The 25,159-nt window shown below is 38.9% G+C and overlaps 1 protein-coding gene across 1 annotated transcript in view; it reads left to right on the top strand.

The window, feature by feature from the left end:
* Positions 1 to 1,829: 1,829 nt before the first annotated feature.
* The window catches only part of Hr3 (hormone receptor 3), a 148,016-nt gene continuing 124,686 nt past the window's right edge, over positions 1,830 to 25,159 (top strand). The window contains exon 1 of the mRNA XM_062671835.1: positions 1,830 to 2,135. Within this exon, the coding sequence (XP_062527819.1) occupies positions 2,117 to 2,135 (19 nt within the window). The 5' untranslated portion in view covers positions 1,830 to 2,116. The remainder of the gene's footprint in view (positions 2,136 to 25,159) is intronic.

Here is a 25,159-nt window from a genome sequence, read left to right as displayed (position 1 = left end):
CGCTTAGGCCACGACGACTTCTTAGTCCTTTTAGGTCAGGATTAGGATAAGGATTAGGTTTATCCGCAGTGCGTTTTCAGAAACAACGGTACGTAATCACTGGTAGTCTAAGGGGCAATTTCAACTTGACGTGAACGGGTAGGTGAGCTCACGGGCTCAACCTAAGAGTACTTGCTAACACTAGCTCTAGCAAGAGCAGTGCTTCACACAATCTACCATTGGAACTGAATCGCGACCCAACTACTATACTGTTTTCTAAACTCCACTAGACTGTTGTGGAGGTGAGCAGTCGGGAAATTTAAAAGATTATGAATAAATTGTCATGTGTCGCGAGGGAGTGACGACTCAGTTTAGCGCCTAGTGGTGCAGGGCATGATTGAGGGTACAAGACCGCGCGGCAGATCACCGTTATGGACCAGATAAAGGCAGCTCTAAAGGGTCCCGTCAACGAGTGCATATGTCAGGCCGCGGTATGGCGACGGCTTGTGAAGCGCATCACCACCCGAACTGATGACCATGACTACTCTGCCAAGAGTACGACTGAGAAGAAGAACGAATAAATTGAAGAACTGGTGGTGGTAGATTCAGCTTTTTTCCCCTATCTAAGCTGAGAGCCTTGAGAGACTATTTGAGCGTAACCTTAACTAGTAGGTGAGCTAACGGGACTCAAACCTGACGACGTTGCTAACACGAACCCTAGCAAGAGCCGTGCTTCGCAGAATCTATCACCGGATCGGAAACGCGACCCACTGAGAAGATCCGGTGAGAAACTCAGTGGACTGTGTGTGAGGGTTAATTTACTCGTCGAGTCCTTCGCCACAAGCGAGGGGTTCGACGAGAACGATGACCGATGCTTGAGGTACCTAAAAACACCGTTAATGGATCGGGAGGATCCGAAATGGCGTGTTCGGGGCGACGTCGACTGCTTTCCATTCTGTCCGCAGGATCGGGAATGAGATTCAGCGAAGCACTGCTCTTGATACTGGCAGTGTTAGTAATTCTTTCAGGTCGAGTCCGTAAGCTCACCTACAAGTCATAGCCCAGCTGGTATCGTCTCTTAGACTACCAGCGAATAGACAGGGGGATTTTTTTTAATAGGTTTGCGAAGAGTACTCATTGATAGACAGCAACTTGGCTCGGCTTCAAGTACAATGGTAACCATTCACTGTCAGATATGCTTGTCTGTCTACAATGCCTATAAAGATGTAGCTAACACTGTCGATTGCGTAGGTCGGTTCTGTGAGTCTGGATGGATAACAACGTAGACTTAGAATAGAGTCGCAGAAGACTGCGTAAGCTAGTATCTGCTATATGTAGCTGCAATAGTTTCAGACATTGTAGATAGACGATGCTAACTTTAAGCTGAATAATAGAAAGTATTAATAAAAAAAGCGTCTTTTTCATACTAAAATGAGATGTTAAAGTCAATTCTATAGACTTTGTTAACTTAAAAACTTGATAAAATCCCACACGAGAAGCACTAGATTTTAATTAAATTTAGAAAAATAATTAATTCCAAATGAGAAGCACTAGCTTTTAATTATAAAAAATCATCAAAATCGGTTCACGTACGAAAAAGTTCTGTGGTAAGACTCATAAGGTCTCAATTGAGAACCTCCTCCGTTTTAGTTCGGTTAAAAACAATCATTTCAATTAGCAGCACGTCGATATTTAACTTTATTATGTCCCTGACTCGTCACCCAGCCGTACCAGGTCGTAAATCTTGGGACTGATCAAATTCGCCTATCGATGCCCAGCTGCGGAGCCAGCGTAACCGGCATCACCGTTACCGCGACTCGCATCACGATGGAAAAAAAAACTACAGTTAACCGCCGCGCTTCTCAGCACCGAGCTGCCGCGAAAAAACCACATGCAATCAAAACACCCGCAGCCGAAGACGTGCGGCCGTCGCCATTACGGCCGAGCGCGGGAATTCTGACATTGACAGCTCACGTGGCGCCAAATTTCGAATAGTTGAATCGAAGCAGTGTTCCATTTTTGAATCGTGAAAATGTTGGAATGTGGATAATATTGTCTGTGTCCTACGACATACAATTAAAGGATTGGTTTTGGTTTTTAATCGTTTTATCTGTGAATCAAGGATTTTGCCATCAAAATGCCGAGCACAATCAGAGGTGAGTTTTGTTATCAGTATCTTAGATTTACATGAAACGTTCAATATTAAGGTGGTATGTTTATCGAGTTTGTTAATAAAAAAAATACCATGACTGATAAAATAATAAGTCCAGGGAAATTCAATATTTTTTGTTAATAACTATCCATAGGCCACAGATTTAATAGAGAATTCGTAGATTTGCCAAATTAAAAAAAAATACAATACATTATGAAATTAAAAAAAAAAAAACAAGTTTGCCATCCATTTCACTACAACATTGAGGTGAATGCACTCTTGTTTTACTGTAATGTTGACGGAAACATCTCTCATTCGTGACTAAACGACATGTTAAATTTGAATTTCATACAATATACAATAACGGTCACTGGTGAATACGAAACGTCGGTCAGACGTTCACAATGTTTGACAGTTAAGACCTTTCGTTTTGTACAGGCAAAGGGTCAAAATTTGGACCGCAACGATAAATATAAATTCATTAATATTCCCGTTAAAAATACTTCGGTTTGTTTACTCCTTATCTTTATTATTGGTTTATTAAAAAAAAAAAAACTTTTACAGTTTAAGCGCGCGATGTAATTTTTTTTTTAATACCTTATATGAGTCGTCTATTATCAAAGGTGGCAATCTGTTCATTTGGACAAAAAAATGTTATTGATATGTCAATACAGATTGATTTGAATATAATCGTCTCCTTCAAAGAATACGGTTCAAAACCTGCATTAAATAAAGGTTAATACTTAACCTGTTATTTATCTAAGATGTCGTTCAGATGAGTTAAGTGACTGCCAATGGAATACAAAGTCAATAATTCGTTTTTCTGATTTACCAATAATTGTCCAAAAGTCACATTGCCGGCTTTGATAATAGTCGACTCATATTATCTATGACTCTTATGATAGTCTAACTTTTTTTTTGGTCGTCGATTTAAACGTGCACTGAAAGTTTTATGTCTCCGAAAACGGGAAGGCGAAAGTGCTGACCCATATAGCCTGGACAATTGCAGGTTACCGTATAAAGTGTCCACAGTCTATTGGTGAGACGGTGTACCCTAATTTAGAAACTTTGTTATCAACAATACGACTCCTTAGGAAGTTGTTAACTATTTTTCTGAGGATCATAAGGCACATAGCACGGATTTCACGCAATAGATTTTTTGTTTTATTTTTTTTATTTGCGTGTATTTTGTTATTATATTATTATATTGAGGTTGTGTATTTTGCCTAATACACAACCTCAGTCAGGAAGACTAACACAAAGTCCGTACTGACAACAATGCTATCGCAAGAATTTAATTGCCATACTCAAAAAAGAAAGAAGTGTATTAAACCTCACCGAAACTGTAAAAAGGAAGGAAAGCAAAAGCTTCGAATTTTAGAATGAAAACAATAAACACCAAATTAATCCTTTTAATATGTAGTCATAAATAATATATTGCAGATTTTAATAGTCTCCCCGGAGACAGACGTAAACGGCATTTTATCCATCATTCAAAGAAGTTATTGTAGCTTTTTCAAAACGCCGTGGATGTATCAAGCCAGAGCTGGATGATACGTCATAGTCAAATCACATCTCTCTGGACAAATGTCAACTAAAGACGGCTCACGTATCGACTGTGTCCACGATTTTTTCTCGTCCGTCAATTTTCTCGTGTGTAGAAAAGCGATAGTTCCGCGTGTCGCGGCCGGCCCTCTAAGTACCGTTGCCACAATCCCTTTCTTCATGACGTAGCGTACGGTACTCTGCTAGTGAAGCTCTGTCGTTCACGATAGTGACACAAGTTATCGATAAATAGAGTCGCGCGTTCGAATACTCACGCGTAAGAACGATTTGGATTATGTAGCATTTTTGATTTAGTGTTGGTGGTCATTGAAGCGGACCGCTGTGTCGCGAGCAATGGGTTCGATTATCGGGCGGTTATGAATGATATTTTCGGTAAAAAATATCTTAGTTATCGATTATGGAACGAGAACTCTTTAACATTATTCGCTACAAAATGCTCACTAAGCTCAGGTCATCTAAATGTATATTTGAGATTTCGAATTTTTATTTCGAAAATTTATTTTTTTGATTAATAATAAGTACTTAAAAATATTGCAAACTACACGTGCCGCGCGGTTTCAAACGTCTTAAATTTGTATTTCAGAAAGAATTAAACACTTTGCATTGTTACGAAATAAATACTGAGTATAGATAAGATACTATAGTAGAGATAAATGATTATTAAAATAGTAAATCCGATATTGAGAGGAAACCATATTTCAATGTGATTTGTTTTCTCTAAATTAAAATTCATTTTGTTTGTTTTAATTTAAGAGTTTCTGAAAGCTGTAGCGTGAATATTGGGTGTTAGGCCAATCCGATTGTAAATGTAGATATGATTCCATTACAAGTGCGAATATGACTTCATGTTTAACGTACTCAATCACGCCGCCAAATTTATCGATATCGATAACTTTCGATTCCCATCACTACGAGTGACGTAGCTAACGGTGCTCGCAGTTAGCCTCACCCACATACAGTTTAACTGCGCTTACACCCGTTATGTGGACGCGTTCCTTCATGCGACGCCGTGGGACCGGCTGTACGTCTCTGATGCCTTTGCATGGGAAATGGGGAAAAAAAAGCTTGTTTGTGTGTTCCTGAAAATGGCGCGCGAATCGAAAAGCGGGGGAAACGTACTTTTTAAGAAGTCTTCTTTTTTTTTTTTTTTTAAATCGTAAATGTATGTCAATGTTCTATTAAACATTTTTTTCTAATTTTATTATTGGAAAAATACCTATCCGAATGGAAGGAAATAATCCTTTACGGCAGAAATAGGCAGGGTGGGTGTATTTTCAATATCAGCCGAGCACAGGGCGGTAAGCCACTACCTTAGCTTATAGGCGCTGATGATGCCAAGAACCTCGCGCTACTAACTGTGACCGACTCCGCTTAAACCTCATTTGTAGGTAGCCTCATAGTGCATGTACAGACAGTACAACAGTCAGATGGAACACGGTAGAATCGTCTGGAAATGCATGTAGATGAGCTTAGTACTAAAGAACTGTTGCATTGGCGAGGGATGCGAAAAATGACGTGTAATCGTCTCGAGTATATCTTTGTTTCTCGTGGACAATGCCGTGCTAGCACACACAGAGAACCGAAGTCATTCATAGATCCAGAGGCTCCAAGCAATCAGTGAGATGAGGATTGTCTACAAAACTGAACGACCTTATTCTCTTAATCAAATAGAAGTAGCTTGTCCCAATAGACAGCCCACTGAGGTTTTCGCCGGATCTTCTCAGTGGGTCCCGATTCCGATCCGGCGGTAGATTCTGCGAAGCATTGTTCTTGTTGGGGCTAGTGTTAGTAAACTCTCTCAGGTTATGGAAGCTGACTTACACGTTCGGGCGTAGTTGGAATAGCCCTCTAGACTACCTTGTACTGGACGCAATCCGGACCTGTGCTTCATTAAGGAACAGTTGTTAGGAACAGGCTTAGGGACCTCAGTAGCCGTACTCGTCGAACTCGACAAAGAGTTTCAACGTGCAACCTAACCATCAGCCCGCTGAGTTTTTCGCCGGATCTTCTCAGCGGGTCGCGATTCCGATCCGGTAGTAGATTCATTCGCGAAGCAGCTGCTCTTGAGTTGCTAACAAGGGCTGAGGCAGTTGTTAGCAAATCCCACCCCCCCTGGATGAGCCTCGGCTCTCCTATCTATCCTGGCGAAACTGGAACGGTTTCGGAGTAAAGAGATAAATAGAAATTGGCAGCGCATAAAATGCTCTCTCAGCGGTGGGCAGTGGTTTGACTATGCCCTTGGATTTTCTTGACGTCCATAAGCGACGGTAACCATCAGGCGGCCCGTATGCTCGTTTGCCTACAAGGACAATGAAAAAGAAAGAAAATAATTTCCGAACCTTAATTCACCCTATCCAGAGGCGGAGAAGTCGTGGCTTAAAGGATAAGACGTCCGGTGCATTCGTATCGAACGATGCAAGGGTGCCGGTGTTCGAGTCCCGCTGGCGGCTACTAATTTTTCTAGTCAAATACGTACTTAACTTAACACATTCACGAATGATTTTCACGACGACATAATAAGTTTAAAAAAAACAGTATGACTAACTTAAAAATAAGACAGAATTAATGTTACCACCTCAAAAAGCAAGAAAAACATTTATAACAACAAAAAAAGAAATTCACTAACACACAATGTCTCATTAAAACCCGACGTCTGTGCGACTGAAGAACTCATAGCCCCGTCAGCGTCGAGCGAGTGTTAATTAAAAACAATAATAAATTATAATAAAACAATAAAAAGTAAAATGGCGGGTCGTTGGTATCGCCGACACCTGAATGTGCATGCAGAACACTGACGTCTAGATTTTAGATATAAAAGTCTAGACCGAAATTTGTTGTTAAATAAACACAAGAATTCATTGACCATTTCAAATGAGTCGCGATGAAGCGATGGCGTTACGTTACGAAGTAATGTCAGGGATGAATGGAGATATTGAAGTCATCATCATCATCATCAGCCTGTATCTCTCCACTGCTGGATGTAGGCCTCTCCCATAGTCCGCCACAATGAACGATCCTCCGCCTTCCGCATCCAATCTCTCCCAGCATATCGCCGCAAGTCATCGGTCCAACGGGCAGGGGGACGCCCAACGCTGCGCTTACCGGTACGCGGTCTCCAGTCCAGAACACGTCTACTCCATCGGCCATCGGTTCCGCGACACGTATGAATTGAAGTCGTCGTAGCCTAAAGGATAAGACGTTCGGTGCATTCGTGTCGAGCGATGCACCGGTGTTCGAATCCCGCAGGCGGGTATCAATTTTTCTAATGAAATACGTACTTAACGAATGTTCACGATTGACTTCCACGGTGAAGGAATAACATCGTGTAATAAAACTCAAATCCGCAAAATTTTAATTTGCGTAATTACTGGCGGTACATTGGCTTGTGAGTCCACACGGGTATATACCACCATCCTGCCTATTTCTGCCGTGAAGCAATAATACATTTCGCTTCGCAGGGCAGGGTGCTGTTTTACTTTAATCTATCTATCTATATATTTATATAAATAAATAAATGTTCGTTAGTCTCGCTAAAACTCGAGAACGGCTGGATCGATTTGGCTAATTTTGGTCTAGAATTATCGTGGAAGTCCAGAGAAGGTTTAAAAGGTGAATAAATATGAAAATGCTCGGAATTATATAAAAACAAACAATTTTGTTTTTCCTTTAATGTGTCCCCCGTCGGACGGATTCCTTTCGTTTGTTTTAAGTTTGTTTTATACAAAAGTTTAGGTCTTTTATTTATCGATTGAGGCACTGCGAAGTCTGCCGGGTCAGCTAGTCTACTATAAAGACAATGATTATTTAGAAGATTGCACAAAGTGGGAATGAGTTGCTCGCTCCGGGCATTTCAATATTGCAATAATTGTTACGTTATAATACTCCTTGTAAAAATGAATATTAAAAAAAAAACTAACATAAAAAAAAATCTAATATTAAAAAAAAAAGACATGCCCGCTGAGTTTCTTGCCAGTTCTTCTCAGGACGGAGGCTAGTTTTTGTGAATTGGCGGTAATTATTTTTAACGTTCAAAAAGTACGTACTTTCATTTATATTGAATAATTTTTTTTTTTATTTGATTTGATTAGATTTAAGAACTAAGACTTGGAACTCATGTCTCATGTCTTAGCGCTGTTGATATCTACGGACTCCGGTGCCCACTTAGACGTGAATTCTAGTCTCAGTTCCATAGAACAACTGCAACTGGTGGTAGGACCTCTTGTGAGTCCGCACGGGTAGGTACCACCGCCCTGCCTACTTCTGCCGTGAAGCAGTAATGCGTTTCGGTTTGAAGGGTGGGGCAGCCGTTGTAACTATACTTGAGACCTTAGAACTTATATCTCAAGGTGGGTGGCGTATTTACGTTGTAGATGTCTATGGGCTCCAGTAACCAATGAACACCAGGTGGGCTGTGAGCTCGTCCACACATCTAGGCAATATAAAAAAAAAAAAAAAAAATAGTGCAACGACTTTTTTTTATTGCATAGATTGGTGGACGAGCTCACAGCCCACCTGGTGTTAAGTGGTTACTGGAACCCCTTGACATCTACAACGTAAATGCGCCACCCATCTTGAGATGTAAGTTCTAAGGTCTCAGTATAGTTACAATGGCTGCTCCACCCTTCAAACCGAAACGCATTACTGCTTCACTGCAGAAATAGGCAGGGTAGTAGTACCTACCCGTGCGGACTCACAAGAGGTCCTACGATTCAGGTATAATATCATAGGTAATTATTTTTTATTTATGCAAAATATTATTTTGTATGGTACCCGACGATAGTTCGTTCACCCCGACCGGTCCACACACTGACCGAAAACTCTTAACGGACAGCGTAAATTTTAACAGTTACATCGTTACTTAATCATCAAAAATGTCCGAATACATAAATATGAAATATACATGGGAACATCGTAAAATGTTTAATTGCTGCGTATTCTTTTTTGCTTCGCCTATACTACTATAAAATTCGCGAGCGTTCATTTTGAAGGTCAGTGATCTCGGCGTGACGCCATATCGCTGGATTCGGACGCCATTTTAAACGAATTTCGAATTAAGAATAAAGCGGATTCAATTTCGTTTTGCAATAAAATATTATGATTAATTATTCTTTTTAAGGGATTTTATGACCTGGTAACTAAGACCTTTAGGTCAAGTTTTATTTTAATTTATATTCTTAATTTTATGAAAAATGATAATATGGAGTGAAATGAAATGAAGATGATTAATTTGAGACATTAATCAACTGGGATGAAATTAAACGAAATGAGATTAGATGATATGGGATGAAATATAATCTCAGTAAAATGGTGGTCATTCACTGAGATTTTTTCAGTTGACTTTTTGGAGAATCCCGAGAAGTTACGTCCAGCGGCTTTGTTTCAGTTTCCCACATTAGTGCACTTTCACAGATATTAAACAGTTAATAAACCACCGCTATTACACATTTAAGCCTGAAGAAATAGTAAATAGACAAAATAAAACAAATCACACAACTTCACTCCTCGCGTTCCCGCCAAAAAGTCTAATATGATTATAAGTTACATACACAGTACATACCTATTCGTTGTTTTTTTTTTTGTGACAAGCATTGAAGTATGCTGCATATCGGCCCTATTCTGTCAACGAACGCTGCGCTTTAATGAGCGACATGTTTTATGACTGTAGCGTTTCTTCGTTTATGCCGAACCATAAATTTTCAGCGGTTTTTCAGTAAATGCTGAGATTTTCCTGATTTTAGCTTACATCAAATACAAAGACTCATCGAAGTTTGTTTAACGAATTCTTATTTCGAATAAAGTCAATATTATTGTTATCTTCCTGTTTTGTATTCGGATTTAGCGTATTACAGAATCCCTGTGCGTTTCATTCGCCATTCTTTCAACCCGAAATTTCAGAGTCACGTGATCTCTATTTATTTTCAGAAAATAACCAGTGACTGACATACGGACATGGTGTTGAAATTAATTCTCTACAACAATTAAAAGTATTCCCCTACAGAGTACTAACAAAAAAATTATCGTACAAAGAGAAAAAAAAATCTTGCACACAAAGATTCCATTACTCAAACATAAAGTTAACTACGAATTTAAGTAATCATAACATCTTGCATAGATCCACGTACATGCGTGCGCCAAAAAAATATTCTAACTACTTTATCGACCTTGGAATGTTACCCAGAAAGCCTAGGCCACTAAAAATGTCTAATGTCACAAAAAAGTTACCGTTAATGCCTTACCTCTTGGCTTATACAAATCACGACCCATTTAAAAACATAAGTACAGTTCCGAATTTAAAATTCGCGCCACGGACTTGTCGCTGCAACTTTACTAATGCCGACGATTGCGATTATAATATTTTTGTATTGGTCTTAAAAACGATATTTAATGCTAATTTCGGGTGACAGATAATAAAAAAATAAGAAGTAATAAACATTTTATATATTTCCATTAAAATTTATGATGTTAAAGAATAGTTAAACTAATAAAAAAGTATTTTTTATACGTAGTAAATTTCCGTTACCAGCAAAATTGTTAGTGTCGAACGTGACAATTCGGAGTTTAAATTTCGTGAGTTCGTTGCGCAATGAACGCGGCGTCAGGTTCAATGAACGCAGTTTGGCCGTCGTCCGTTAGGCGGCGCACGTGACCGAATGCTTTTACTTTTCAAAATTTGCAATTTAATACCGCTATCCGATAGCAGATGGCGCTGACCTCTGAACAAGTTTATTTTCGAATTCTTGTAGCGTAAGTACGAAATTTATTTTATTCGAATTATCATGCTTACGACTTAAGAAATACGAAACTAGACTGACTGCTTTTGTATTTAGAATCCATTCTTAGACTATTGATTAAAACCATTGGATATAGAAGGAATATTCTAGAGTTTTCTATGGTCTCGCTAAATTTACTTAGACTTAATTAAAACTAACAGTTTAATCTGGCGTTAATTGTTTTTAATTGTGCAATTTCTGTGGTCGCGGACGACTTAAGTGAGAGATGCATGACACATAGACAAAATTTGTTTTAATTATGTTACGTCAATGTCTCGGGTTTACTTCGTGTTTCGCGTCTGGTAGACATTTTGCGATTACAACTTCAATTCGTTGTTAATATATCTTAATCACTCTAGCGACTACAGACAGAGAGCGTTCTCGATAGCGTAAAAGTTAATTTTGAATTTGTATGCAGTTGGAACAGCGCCCCTAATGGCAAACGTAGGCAAACATTGCAACGCCATACAAATTTGAGTTAACTTTTACGTTATCGACAACGTTAAAAACTCGCACTGAGTACACAGCACGCAATGAAAGAATCGACAGTGCGTTTCCAGAGGTCTTTTTTGCCACGTACCATCCGGCTATGGACTGAGCTCCCCTCCACGGTGTTTCCCGAGCGCTATGACATGTCCTTCTTTAAAAGAGGCTTGTGGAGCGTATTAAGCGGTAGACAGCGGCTTGGCTCTGCCCCTGGCATTGCTGAAGTCCATGGGCGATGGTAACCACTCACCATCAGGTGGGCCGTGTGCTCGTCTGCCTACAAGGGCAATAAAAAATAATGATGAAAAGCGCATCTAAGCTTTACAGGCGGGTTAATGAACTCGTGTGGCGAATTCAAGCTTCACTTTAGTTCGCGGGTACGCGATAATTTTCGTAACAAAGCAATAGTAGTATACTTTGAGGCAATATATTTCACGAACATATTGACCAGGGCTCTCAAACTGCGATACTTTAAAACAATTTTTTTTTTTTTTGTATAGAAACTAGCGACATCTTGTAGCGGATGCCCCTAAACTTATATGTTGTTAAAGTTCAGGCATTTAACTATTGTATACCTAACTAAGCACAGAAAATAAAAATAATATAAATCATGCAAGTTTTTATTTATTATAGACAAATTGATTAAATTTTATCCATTTGTGGTTTCTGAAAATCTACAAAATCCTTCATTAAAAATAAAATTAAAAGGATAGGTGATATGTTACCACCATCTACAGGAGCAATGATGAACTAATCGAAGCAAAGCCATCTAGTGGCTGACGCCCGTAAATATTTTTGTTAATGACGATTTTTATTGCAAACGAGAAAGCTCCTTCCACAAAGTACGGGGATAAAAATGAAAAATGAAATTTAGTTTTCCATTAAATAAATTACTTTTTAATTAAAAACATATTCAACGAAAACCCTAAAAATACCCTGCCTATTTTTGCCGTGAAGCAGTAATGCGTTTCGGTTTGAAGGTTGAGGCAGCCGTTGTAACTATACTGAGACCTTAGAACTTATATCTCAAGGTGGGTGGCGCATTTACGTTGTAGATGTCTATGGGCTCCAGTAACCACTTAATACCAGGTGGGCTGTGAGTTCGTCCACCCATCTAAGCAATAAAAAAATAGGTTTGTAGGTTAAAAAAAATAGATATAGACAAACACACAGGATAGATAGTGAGGACTTACGCCAATGGCCTTGAATAAAACCCGCAGTGGCGTACAAACAATGTATACACACCTACAAATACGTATATACAGAAGTATAACCTTTTGTCTATTTGTACGGACATTTTTGTTACATTTTACGCAGTTTTCAGAAGATCACAAAAACTGAGCCGTCAATACAATAGCGAGTTCGACCTCATGTCTCAAGATGGGTCGTGGCGGTCACGTTCTGATGTCCACGGGCCGCGGTAACAAATTAATACTATATTTACCGCTAGTTCGTATACAAAGAAAAACTGTTAAGTTGATTTTCTTGTTAGCATTACAAGAATCAGATGTAGCTTTGTATACTAGAGGTCCCGTAGTGATCGAAATTCGACTATAATTAATTGGAATTGTAAGTTTGTACACTATTATGATTGTATTTTATACTTCTCTAATCACAAATTTCGCCAAGACTACACTATAAAAAAATATTAATAAAGACAAACAATATTTAATCTATTCTCAATTTGACAACAGACGTCAAGAACAAAAGTTTGACAATAAATAGTATGCATTCGTGTGTGCGTCAAATACATGGTATGTAGTGTGTGTAATGTTTTCTTTATTGATTTAATGTATCTTTTATGCATTATTTAAAAAAAATATTAGCATTGTGCACTTCTTCTCTATATTCTTTAGATAAGTGTGGAAAATTTCATACTCCTCCGTCCGCGCAATTTTCGTAAAAAGGGATACAAAGTTTTTGCTTCACGTATTAATATATAGATTACATTAAAAAAATATATACATCGAAATTAATGTTATATTCTTGGACTATATCTAGAATATCATATTATCAATCATCATTATTATCAGCCATCGGGCAAACTTTCGTTTTGAATCTATGTAACGTAACACGGGGAATCTGCCCTAAACACGTCATTACGGATCCTCCCGATCCACTAACGGTGCTTTTAGGTACCTCAAGCACCGGTCACCGTTCTCGTCGAACCCGTCGCTTGCGACGAAGGGCTGGACGAGTAAATTAACCCACAGACACAGCTCATTGAGTTTCGCGCCGGATCTTCTCAGTGGGTCGCGTTTCCGATCCGGTGGTAGATTCTGCGAAGCACTGCTCTTGCTAGGGTTAGTGTTAGCAACGTCATCAGGTTTGAGCCCCGTGAGCTCACCTACTAGCTCGGTGAATCTAGAATAACCCCTTGAGGTTACTAGAATAGGTACGAGGAAAAAAAAACCACATGTGATTTGACTTCAGTTGTCAATATTAACTCTTTCACCGATACGTAGGTCACCGGTGACCTACGCGGCGCACTGAAGTAATTATATCGATTTCGGTTACTAAGGTTCAGGAATATATAGTAGACTCTGGGAAAGAATCCAAAGATACTAAGAGTGAACCCATTTCTAAGAGATGAAGAAATTTACATCGTGATGTCCATGGACTCCTCTGAGCGCTTGACGCCTGATGGATGGGCCGCTAGCACGTCGAGCTCGCCCATTCAAGTTCTAGTTGCTCTGAATGAGTACCGAATTCACCTCCATCGATTATGTGATGTATACATAGACAGTAGTATCACTAGGGTTGTTAAACGCGTCTATGAAGTTATCGATAGACCGGCGACGACGATGCAATGTTTACTCCGCGTCTCCTCGTCGTTTCGTGTACCGACGTTACGTAATGACGGAAAGTAGCGTTCGCAGAAAAATCGAATATTATATTAAAATTTATTGTTTGTTTGTTGTACGATCGATCGGCGATCAAGGGTTTGTGAATATAGTACTTTTAAGAGAGACTGGGTCTGGAATTAGTTTTAATTAATTATTTTATGACCTTAGACCTCTGGACCGAAAATTGTACTTTTTTTTGTATTTAATGTTTGGCATTTTTTATTTACTTTGTATACCATAAAGCATACTCTCTCTCTCTCTCTTTTGCTCTCTCTTAAATAATCCAATTTGAAAATTCAAATAGTAATGCTTGCTTGACGCTCAAAAACAATACTAGGAGACGTTAGTTTTAGTAACACAACCGAATTTTTTTGTTATATTATACATTTGTAAATCTATATGAGCTATATAAGCTGTTCGGATTCCGAAGCTTTCACAGGAAATCTTCAGAGTGGCTTTCGGGGTGATCCTGGACAATAAAAGTTGGTTAGCCATCCGGGTTTGATTAATCAACCATATATACAATCATATGTGAATAATATGACATGAGTTCTTCTTTTGCGTTTAGTAATTAGGGAAAAAACATTTCGAGGTGAGGCTATACTTTGGTTTAAGCGAAGTTTTTGTAACTTAGCAACAGGAGAGTTGTTGTTGTTGTGTTTCACTTCACAAAACTTCTTCAACTATTTGAATGGAGTAAACTCAATTGAAGTTCAATTAAAAACATCGAACTGTTGATGCTATCACTACATAATATAAAACAAAGTCGCTTTCTCTGTCCCTATATCCCTATGTATGCTTAAATCTTTCAAACTACGCAACGGATTTTGATGCGGTTATTTTTAATAGATAGAGTGATTGAAGAGGAATGTTTATATGCATAATAACATCTATTAATATTGGAGAAATCAATAATAAATTACAGTTTCCGAAGCGAAGCGAGGGCGGGTCGCTAGTACCAAATAAAACGTACCTTTAATTACAAAGATTAATGTCGCGCATTAAGCGAAATGTCGCCTAAACCAAACAGCCTCGATTTGATTGTTAGTCACTGATCACTCAGTCAAAGAATGAACATTCAAAGCCCACTTGAACTGAAAACGTGGTAACTTTTATCGATTACATTCGAATTGTTCTAGAAAATTCCATAGATCACTGATATTATGCATTAAATAATACCGGAAAGACAGAACAGATTCAAAATACGCATCGATGAACACCGACCGCGCAGCGCACAGATACCAACATGCGAAAACAAAAAACAAAAATAGAGATAATGTTAGGGAAAAAAAAGAAGAAAAAAATAGTAATGTTCTATTTTCGAATTAGTTCAAGGCCAAATGTTTTATTTGCGGACCGTACGCAGACGGGAACACTGGGGTTCGGTACCGACATAAACTCGATTAACTATATATGCCTTTTTCGTCATTCTAGACGATCGAAGCGCGTAGACAGGGACGGAGCTATCGCACTAGAGCAGGACGCGACGTGAGCGTGGACCGCGCATGCGTCAACACGTGTCAGCATAATAATCGGGGTACACACGGCATTGTATAGTGGAGATATTTACTATAGTCTCGTTTCCGGGTTATCTTCTGACCTGACGATTTTACAGTGTATTGGTATTTTGTAAAAACAATAATCATTTCGGATGTAAACGTAAGCTTGAAGATTTGAATGAATCTACACCATATCATAAAAGTAATTTGAAAGAATATTTAAATTGATTCATATGTTATTTTTGTTAATATAAAAGCGTGTATTATTCGGAGATTTAAATGAAAAATGAAGTCAAAACTTAATTTATATATGTAAAAAAATCCGTCATGTTATATCTCGGGAGCGATCTCGGGATCGGCATCCGGAAGCGCGCGCGGGGCGAGGGGAGGGGCGCGTCGGCGTAGCGCTACGGTCTCGTAGCGGTAGGCCTCGCAGTGGCTACGACGGGCAGCCGCCTTAGCGGTCCGCGCGAATATAGGACACCGTGTCAACGTGTCTCCGGACGAAAACAAACAAGATGTGAGCAGTCGGCTACGCCCGCCACCGCCGACACAGCCAAGCGCCCATCAACGCACAACTAATCATTAGAAACGCCGACATTTTTTTTTTAATTTTCGGTAGGACATTGACCCGTGACCCAGTTTTGATGCATCTGCGCGCTGCACCACCGCACCGGGTCACCCGACCATTACCAACATCCGAGTGTGTTCAACGAGCCAGTGTGATACAAGTGTTCACTAGTTTATAAAATACACTATTTAGTTTAATTAGCTTACGACTGAATAAAAAAAGTCTGAATATTATCCTCGTTAGTGCTGTGCAAACACGCTATCGATAAGTTACGGGAAGATGGCGGGCCATCGGGAGGCCGGGCTCGAGAATCAGCTGACGCACGTAATACAGCACGTGTCGCAGGGCGCTGAGGCTTCGGTCAGCGTTCACCAGGTGCAGAGTCCGTCCGGAACGGGCAAGAGGCACCAGATCATCATCGACATCAAGCAGGACATCGACATGGACGAGCTGTCAACTCGCTCGCTGGCCGAAAGCGTGATGGAGACACTGGGCGCGCGGTCTGCAGCCGTCTATATAGACAACACCCACGTTGCCGGCGAAAACAACGACTTAGAGTCCCTGACGACTGTGAACGTGATCGTGGCCAATGATTTGAGTCAAACAACGCCGAGTCCGCAGGTCGTGGAGACGGAAGATAGTGAGGAGGCCGCGGAGACCTCCGGGATACTGCCAGGGAACCGCATCGCTGTCGACCGGATCGTGGAGATGACGAACGCGTCGAATTCCGCCGAAGCCCCAGCAGGATCGGCGCCCACCACCGCCCCCACCACCACAGCGTCAGGTAATCGTGACGGTAATGACGGCTTTTGTTTCCGTGTCGCATATAACAAACATGGCGCGCACATAACAATAACAGTTACAATAACAAACGGCAATAAGTCGACAATGTAATCAGCTTAACTGATAAGAGTAATTATTTAAAACAAATTTTACGTCTTACTAATAGCGTAAAGTCTTCAAAATTAAACTTAATTATTTATCTACGACCAAAGAAAATACGATAAGTCAATTCTTAATTAAAACAATAGTTCAATATTATCCGTAAATACACGTACTGATTGAGGATATTTGATATTTTCAATATGGCAACACTGTTATCTGCCGCGTCAACTTATACACACCTTGTGAAAAATATTATGGAGCCTTTTTATAATAATCAATTAGTACGGAGTAGGTTTATCTATGACATCAGAATCTCAAAAAACTAATTATTCTTGTTTTGTTTTACGCATTGGAAATCTGTTGTCAAACAAAATGGTATTTCTATGGTGCATTTTCATCAGTACCTATAACTGGTGTTTGTGGAAAGCTTTGAAAGTTTTGAAACTGCCAATTCGATCGGAAGATATTAAAATTAAAACTACATTTTTCCTTCACAAACTTCCATAATATGAATTCTTTATTCGACTGTATAATTATTATGTGTTTTAAGAACTGTCTTCTATCGATTTTGATGGGTTTTTTTTATTATTATTTATTTCAAAGCCAGTGCTTCTAATAACCATTTCAATTTTATCAAGATTCTACCAGTGGTTTTTTTTTGAGTTAACCCAATGCGTGTTTCATTGCCTTCGACTGCATGGATGGAGATTCTCATTTTATTCTACTGAAGTCGGTCTTTTCATATGTTGATTTTTGTTAAAAACACGTATTAACTATCTATCTATATATATAAAAATGAATTGCTCTTCGTTAGTCTCGCTAAAACTCGAGAACGGCTGGAGCGATTTGGCTAATTTTGGTCTTGAATTATTTGTGGAGGTCCAGAGAAGGTTTAAAATGTAGATAAATATGAAAATCCTCGGAATTAAATAAAAACAACAATTTTGTTTTTCCTTTGATGTGTCCCCCGTCGGACAGATTCCTTATGTTTGTTTTAAGTTTATTTTATACAAAAGTTTAGGTCTTTTATTTATCGATTGAGGCACTACGAAGTCTGCCGGGTCAGCTTGTTAAGATTAAGAAACGTATTTATTATTTTTGTTATACATAAGTATATTTTTTTTCGACTATAACAAAAACTATAGTTTACCTGTTGAGAAATAGGTGATTTTATGAGGACAATACGTAAGTTCCTTTCCTTTGATTGCGCTAATTGAATAGGCACGTGGCTACCTGGTGTGAAGCTATGACGCCTCTCACCTTAAGACAGGGCTAAGAGAAAAATAGTATTGATCGTATCTTAGTATTGATCGTAGTATTCGTGGGTCGTAGTTACCATTAGAGAGTGGGAGAGAGAGAGAGAGAGAGAGAGAGAGAGAGAGAGAGAGAGAGAGAGGGAGAGAGAGAGCTAACATAATTGCACACTAACAATGAATACTGGGAAAACAGTCAACAACCAGAGGTATATTTCGACAACAGGCAATCCTATCGCATCTCTGAATAGGAAAAAAGATACAGCCGATATGCTGTGGTGCACAATTATTTACGGGTGATGTGTTGATGTCATTCCTACTTATGCTGCTAGCCTCGAGGGGTTATACCAGCATAACCGGGTGAGTAGTTGAGCTCACGGGGCTCTAACCTGAGAACATTGCTAATACTAGCCCTAGCAAGAGCCGTGCTTCGCAGAATCTACCACCAGATCAGAAACGCGACCTACTGAGAAGATCCGGCGAGAAACTCAGTGGGCTGTGTCTGAGGGACTTATTTACAATATTCAGCATGATCTATCGAAATGGATTAAAAGTTTACGTGTTATAATACTAAGTAATTAAAAATACTACGGTTTTTTTTATTGCTTAGATGGGTGGACGAGTTCACAGCCCACCTGGTGTTAAGTGGTTACTGGAGCCCATAGACATCTACAAAGTAAATGCGCCATCCACCTTGAGATATACGTTCTAAGGTCTCAGTATAGTTACAACGGCTGCCCCACCCTTCAAATCGAAACCCATTACTGCTTCACCGCAAAAATAGGCAGGGTGGTGGTACCTACCCGTGCGGACTCACAAGAGGTCCTACCACCAATATAAAAATATCATAATTTATAAAATTGACAAAGATATCAATTGTTTATTTTATAAACGAAATACTTAAACATTTTATTAGGAATAGGTTGAACCTTATACCTATTAAAGCAGGCTCTACATCTTACATATCTACATATTAAATACTAAATTAATAATATTAAATAATAAATAATACAAATTATAATTTAATAACTAAAATATATTATTAAAAGGAATCCCTTTAGGCAAGGTTCCGAAGATACTGGCACCGTTCCCCCTTTGAATATATATTTTTTTTTATTGCTTAGATGGGTTGACGAGCTCACAGCCTACCTGGTGTTAAGTGGTTACTGGAGCCCATAGACATCCACAACGTAAATGCGCCACCCACCTTGAGATATAAGTTCTAAGGTCTCAAGTAAGTTACAACGGCTGTCCCACCCTTCAAACCGAAACGCATTACTGCTTCACGGCAGAAATAGGCAGGGTGGTGGTACCCACCCGCGCGTACTCACAGCAGGTCCTAACACCCGTAAATAGCTAGACTAATTCTTTGTCCAAGGTTATAAATCCAAGATATCAATTGTCTTTATTCTCATCACGTTATTACCGATATTTCCAATACTTTTCACTTTCCGTTATCGTTGACAACCGAAATAATTTAATTACAATGAAAAACGTGAGATAGAACCGTAAGCTTAGTTTTAATTGTTAATTACATTTTAATAAGTCAACTAAATAAGCGAAAGGCGAAAAAGTAATCAGCTTTTAGCCTGTATATATATCTCTGTCCACCTGTGAGCTCTAGAATTTGAAGAACTATAGGTAAGATACCATTTATTTGGGGGAAAAGTTTAAAAGCAAATCCCAAGCTCAAAAACCCACTAAAATCGCCCAATTGAAGCAAATGCGATAGGAATGTTTCTGTTGTAAGCGAAGTGTGACTTGAAAAATTATAAAAACATGAATTTTTGGCACTACCATTATCATCACACCTTTAGCTACAGTGGCGCCATCTAATTTCCCCTTTCGACGCATTCTTCATTCGCTTACAGCGTACGCCACATCCCTACACTCCAAACTCCCAAGAGATGTTACCATTGTTTCTCATCATTTCCACCGTCCAGTTATTGTTGCAAACACAAAGATTATTAGGTACCCACTTTATTTACCACGCATTTTCACTGTTATGTATTTTAATACTCACAGCATTGTGGTTAGCGTGGTATAGTGCCACCATATCTCTATCTGCGATTGACATGGACGCAGAAATTAATTGAAGAAGTGTTATCTTAGTGCACTTCGAACGCCAATGGCGATTGACTGATGTATTGCGAGTGTGCACGGCGCAAGTTTTACCGTCTTGCCTATTGCCTTGATATGTCGCGAAGTCGTGCGGTCTGGTTTGAAGGGCGGACAACCGCTATTGAGACTGATCTTCATCCCTCAAGGCGGTATAGGCAGCAGAAATGGACAGGATGCTGGTAGCAATCCGTGCGTGACCACAATACGTCTGTTAATCAGCTGGCGAGATCACCCGGTTAGCGACAGTCAGAGACGTATGGAACAACTTCATAAAGCAATCTAAAAATCCACGCGTGGCAGGTACATCCGAAGCCTGTGGTTTGTTTTATATCCGGCCGTGTCAGGGCTGCTTTATTGATCCGGTTCACCGTTACAACGCCGAGCCGGTACAAGTTATAACCGGTAATACGGGAACGCCGGTTTCGCGCGAGAATATCCCGTGGTTATTCATTGGGATGTCGTTCGTTTTACGAGAGGCGGTTTTCTCTCTGGACTCTACTATATAGTGGCCATTAGTATATTTAAGGATAATAGATATAGTACACATGTGACTAGGAGATGTATGGAAATGGTAGTGCAAGGTAGAAGGGGAAGAGGTCGACCGAAGAAGACATGGATGGAGTGTGTGAATGACGATATGAGAGAGAGAGAGAGGAGTGAGTGTTGAAATGATGGCTGATAGAAGAGAATGGAAGAGAAAAATTAGCTGTGCCGACCCCACCTAGTGGGATAAGGTGGAGAAAAAGAAGAAGATATAGTAAACATGGCTGTGTAGGATCAGCCTAGGATGACACCACCCCATCAACTTCTGTGGACACTAGAAATCCATCCTTCCGACCCAGTAACACTCATGAGAGGCCTGTAACTCTAGCATAAGTAGCACGGAACTCTAATAACCGTGAAACCTAATCCACACATCAGCGTGCTGAGTTTTTGGCGGGATTTTCTCAGCTGATCGCGGTTTGAGCTGGTGTAGAAAGTCTATCGAGCAATAAGCTGTCTTCCCACTAACCCAACTAACCAATAAAAAGTGTAAGTCATTTATGTAATTTATGTAATCTGCCTACAAAGGCAATAAAAAAAAAATGTAATTACAAATACTAGTGGGACCACTAGCAGTAGTCGAAATTCGACTATAATTAATTGGAATTGTAAGCTTGTACACCATTATGATTGTATTTTATACTTCTATAATCACAAATTTCGCCTAGACTACACTATAAAAAATATTAACATAGGCAAACAATATTTAATCTATTCTCAATTTGACAACAGACGTCAAGAACAAAAGTTTGACAATAAATAGTATGCATGCGTGTGTGCGTCAAATACATGGTATGTAGTGTGTGTAATGTTTTCTTTATTGATTTAATGTATCTTTTATGCATTATTTTAAAAAAATATTAGCATTGTGCACTCCTTCTCTATATTTTCTATAAGCGTGGAAAATTTCATACTCCTCCGTCCGCGAAAATTTCGTAAAAAGGATACAAAGTTTTTGCTTCACGTATTAATATATAGATAAAAATGAATTGCTGTTCGTTAGTCTCGCTAAAACTCGAGAACGGCTGGACCGATTTGGCTAATTTTGGTCTTGAATTATTTCTAGAAGTCCAGAGAAGGTTTAAAAGGTAGATAAATATGAAAATGCTCGGAATTAAACAAAAATATCAATTTAGTTTTTCCTTTTATGTGTCCCCCGTCGGACGGATTCCTTTTGTTTGTTAAGTATGTAAAATAAACTGAATATTTTATACAAAGGCTTAGGTCTTTTATTTATCGATTGAGGCAGTACGAAGTTTGCCGGATCAGCTAGAAGTATATTAAAAATCATAAACCCTGCATTAAACCGTAAAAATACTGTTGCTATTTTCAATAATAGCAATAAATCAATTTTAAAATTTAATCATTATATATTATAGCTATAAATAATTTTAAGCATCTAAAACAAATTGAAGTGTGTCACGAGTTAAGATACCGTAATAATTGATTGGTGTTCATTCAAGTTTACACGAGGTGCATTACGGTAAACATCCGCCATCTATCGTCGAGTAGCATTCCACTACGGCACAGTTTCTAAACCAGTCGCAACGGTAACTAAGCCCTTCACTACAATTCAGTAATGGAACGCCCGGAGATGTCTAATTATTCCAATTAAATGATACAGTATAATTACAGTGCCATTTGATGTCGTAAATCTGAGTTTCTTTTGCGTCGCAATGAATACCTAAATCAGTCTAGGAACTATTATCATATCACACAATAAAATACAAAACGTCTAAAATAGATAGGTTTTATCAGTGCGACCTACTTTCTAGAATGACTAATCAAACGTACTTAAAGTGGATCGAAACAATGATTTAAGTTCGAAAATATTATTCTAAAGACGCAATACGGTTATTACAAAGAAATAATACAAAAAAAAACATCGGCGAGAAATAACGTTAGACTGTAAAATGTCGCATAGCAGCGCCATCTATTATGGAGTAGCGACAGTGTTTTTTTGCTATTTACCGTTGCTCACCGCTACTGACACACTTTCGACTCAGCTGATGCCGTGTCATATTTGTATGTGTGCGTGTGTGTTAGCAGAGGCAATCGTTCCGTTAGCTTTTGGGCACTCCGAGACCAGTTCCTGAGTGACTTAACTTGTTTTTTATTTGTACTAGGTCTTTGACTCTTCGTTTTCTTGTAGGAAACGTTGTCTAGTGGATTTTGCTGCTAATGGATTATTATTGGTGACTCTAACCACTCCGCTGATTATTTGAAACGGACTCGGGTTTTTGACGTCATTTAAGTAGATTTTTAGTTAAACTAATATGGCGGCGCGATGTTGAAATAAAATAAATAATAGTTTAAAAAAACTAACAAAATACGCTTTTATAGAAAATCCAACTAAAAAATAGAATTTTAATAAATTTGAATTAAAATTTTATTGTACCATGCACCCCAAGGTTTTTTTACAATAAAAACATTTTTTCTTATACTATTTTTAATTCAATTTTATTTAAATACTATTTTTATCAATTCTATTTTAGCACTAGTTGACCCGGCAGACTTTGTGGTGCTCAATCGATAAATAAAAGACCCAAACTTTTGTATAAAATAAACTTAAAACAAACAAAATCAAAGGAAAAACAAAATTGTGATTTTTATTTAATTCCGAGCATTTTCATATTTATCTACCTTTTAAACCTTCTCTGGACTTCCACAAATAATTCAAGACCAAAATTAGCCAAATCGGTCCAGCCGTTCACGAGTTTCAGCGAGAGTAATGAACAGCAATTCATTTTTATATATATATATATATTTATAGAAGAGTTTTTTTTTATTTTACATTTTGAATTAATTCAACAACTTCGCAGAAGGGTTTATTGTGCATAATAAATTTTTTTTAGAAGCTCGCACGTGCAGTATCTTTCCCCCCCGTCCCCTTGACAATACATTTGAGAATTTGTCGGTAATTTGGACAGGACATAAGATTGGCTGAGAGACCATCGTCGAATAAGAAAAAATATTATTTTCTTATTAGAAATCAAAATTATATTTATTTAATCATTAAATTTCAGTCTGAAAAGCCAAGGTCTATAAATTCGGTTTTTCGATAAGCCCACTGAGTTTTGAGGATCTTCTCAGAGGATCGTAATCCTGATTCAATGGTAGATTCTGTGAAGCACTGCTATTGTTAGGGCAATTTTTTTTTATTTTTATTGCATAGATGTGTGAACGAGCTCACAGCCCACCTGGTGTTAAGTGGTTACCGGAGCCCATAGACATCGACAGCGTAAATTCCGCCACCCATAGAGAGACATGGGTTCTAAGGTCTCAGTATAGTTACAACGGCTGCCCCACTCTTCAAACCGAAACGCATTACTGCTTCACGGCAGAAATAGACAGGGTGGTGGTACCTACCCGTGCAGACTCACAAGACGTCCTACCACCAGTAGGCAGTGTTAGCAAATTCTCTCAGGTTGAGCCCGGAAGCTTCACAATGATGACTAATAGATGGCGCTGGACGTTCGATAAGACAAAATTAAATTATAATTTACGGGTGTCAAAAACTATACGACAGTCTTAAACATTGTTAAAGTTGAATTTTGTTGTTATTAGAAATCTAGAAATGGAAATGCTAATTTTGCAAGCTCCGCATTTAAAGGATAATAATCCTCTTAAATTAAATTTATCTCTGTACATCGATTGAGGAAATGGTCCCAAGACGAAAAATAGTGTTATTAAAAAAGCCCACCAAATATATAATGTGAAGTATTATACCAAATATTACTGGTGGTAGGACCTCTTGTGAGTCCGCGCGGGTAGGTACCACCGCCCCGCCTATTTCTGCCGTGAAGCAGTAATGCGTTTCGGTTTGAAGGGTGGGGCAGCCGTTGTGACTATACTGAGACCTTAGAACTATATCTCAAGGTGTGTGGCGCATTTACGTTGTAGATGTCTATGGGCTCCAGTAACCACTTAACACCAGGTGGGCTGTGAGCTCGTACACACATCTAAGCAATAAAAAAAAAATAAAAAAAAGTAAAAAAAAAATGCTACGGGCGCTCTTATCCCTGAGAGCGGTGTCTTCTAGACCACCATCAGCTGAACAAATGCGCTGTATTTTGGAAAGAAACATAAGAAGTAGATATACGTAGGGATATATACAGGAAGTCGTCGTGGCCTAAAGGATAAGACGTCCGGTGCATTCGTTGTTGCGATGCAACGGTGTTCGAATCCCGCAGGCGGGTACCAATTTTTCTAATGAAATACGTACTCAACAAATGTTCACGATTGACTTCCACGGTAAAGGAATAATAACATCGTGTAATAAAAATCAAACCCGCAAAATTATAATTTGCGTAATCACTGGTGGTAGGACCTCTTGGGAGTCCGCACGGGTAGGTACCACCGCCCTGCCTATTTCTGCCGTGAAGCAGTAATGCGTTTCGGTTTGAAGGGTGGGGCAGCCGTTATACTTGAGACCTTAGAACTTATATCTCAAGGTGGTTGGCGCATTTACGTTGTAGATGTCTATGG

Source organism: Bombyx mori, chromosome 2, assembly GCF_030269925.1.
Source record: "Bombyx mori chromosome 2, ASM3026992v2".
NCBI lineage: Eukaryota > Metazoa > Arthropoda > Insecta > Lepidoptera > Bombycidae > Bombyx > Bombyx mori.
This window is presented reverse-complemented; position numbering and strand designations above follow the sequence as displayed.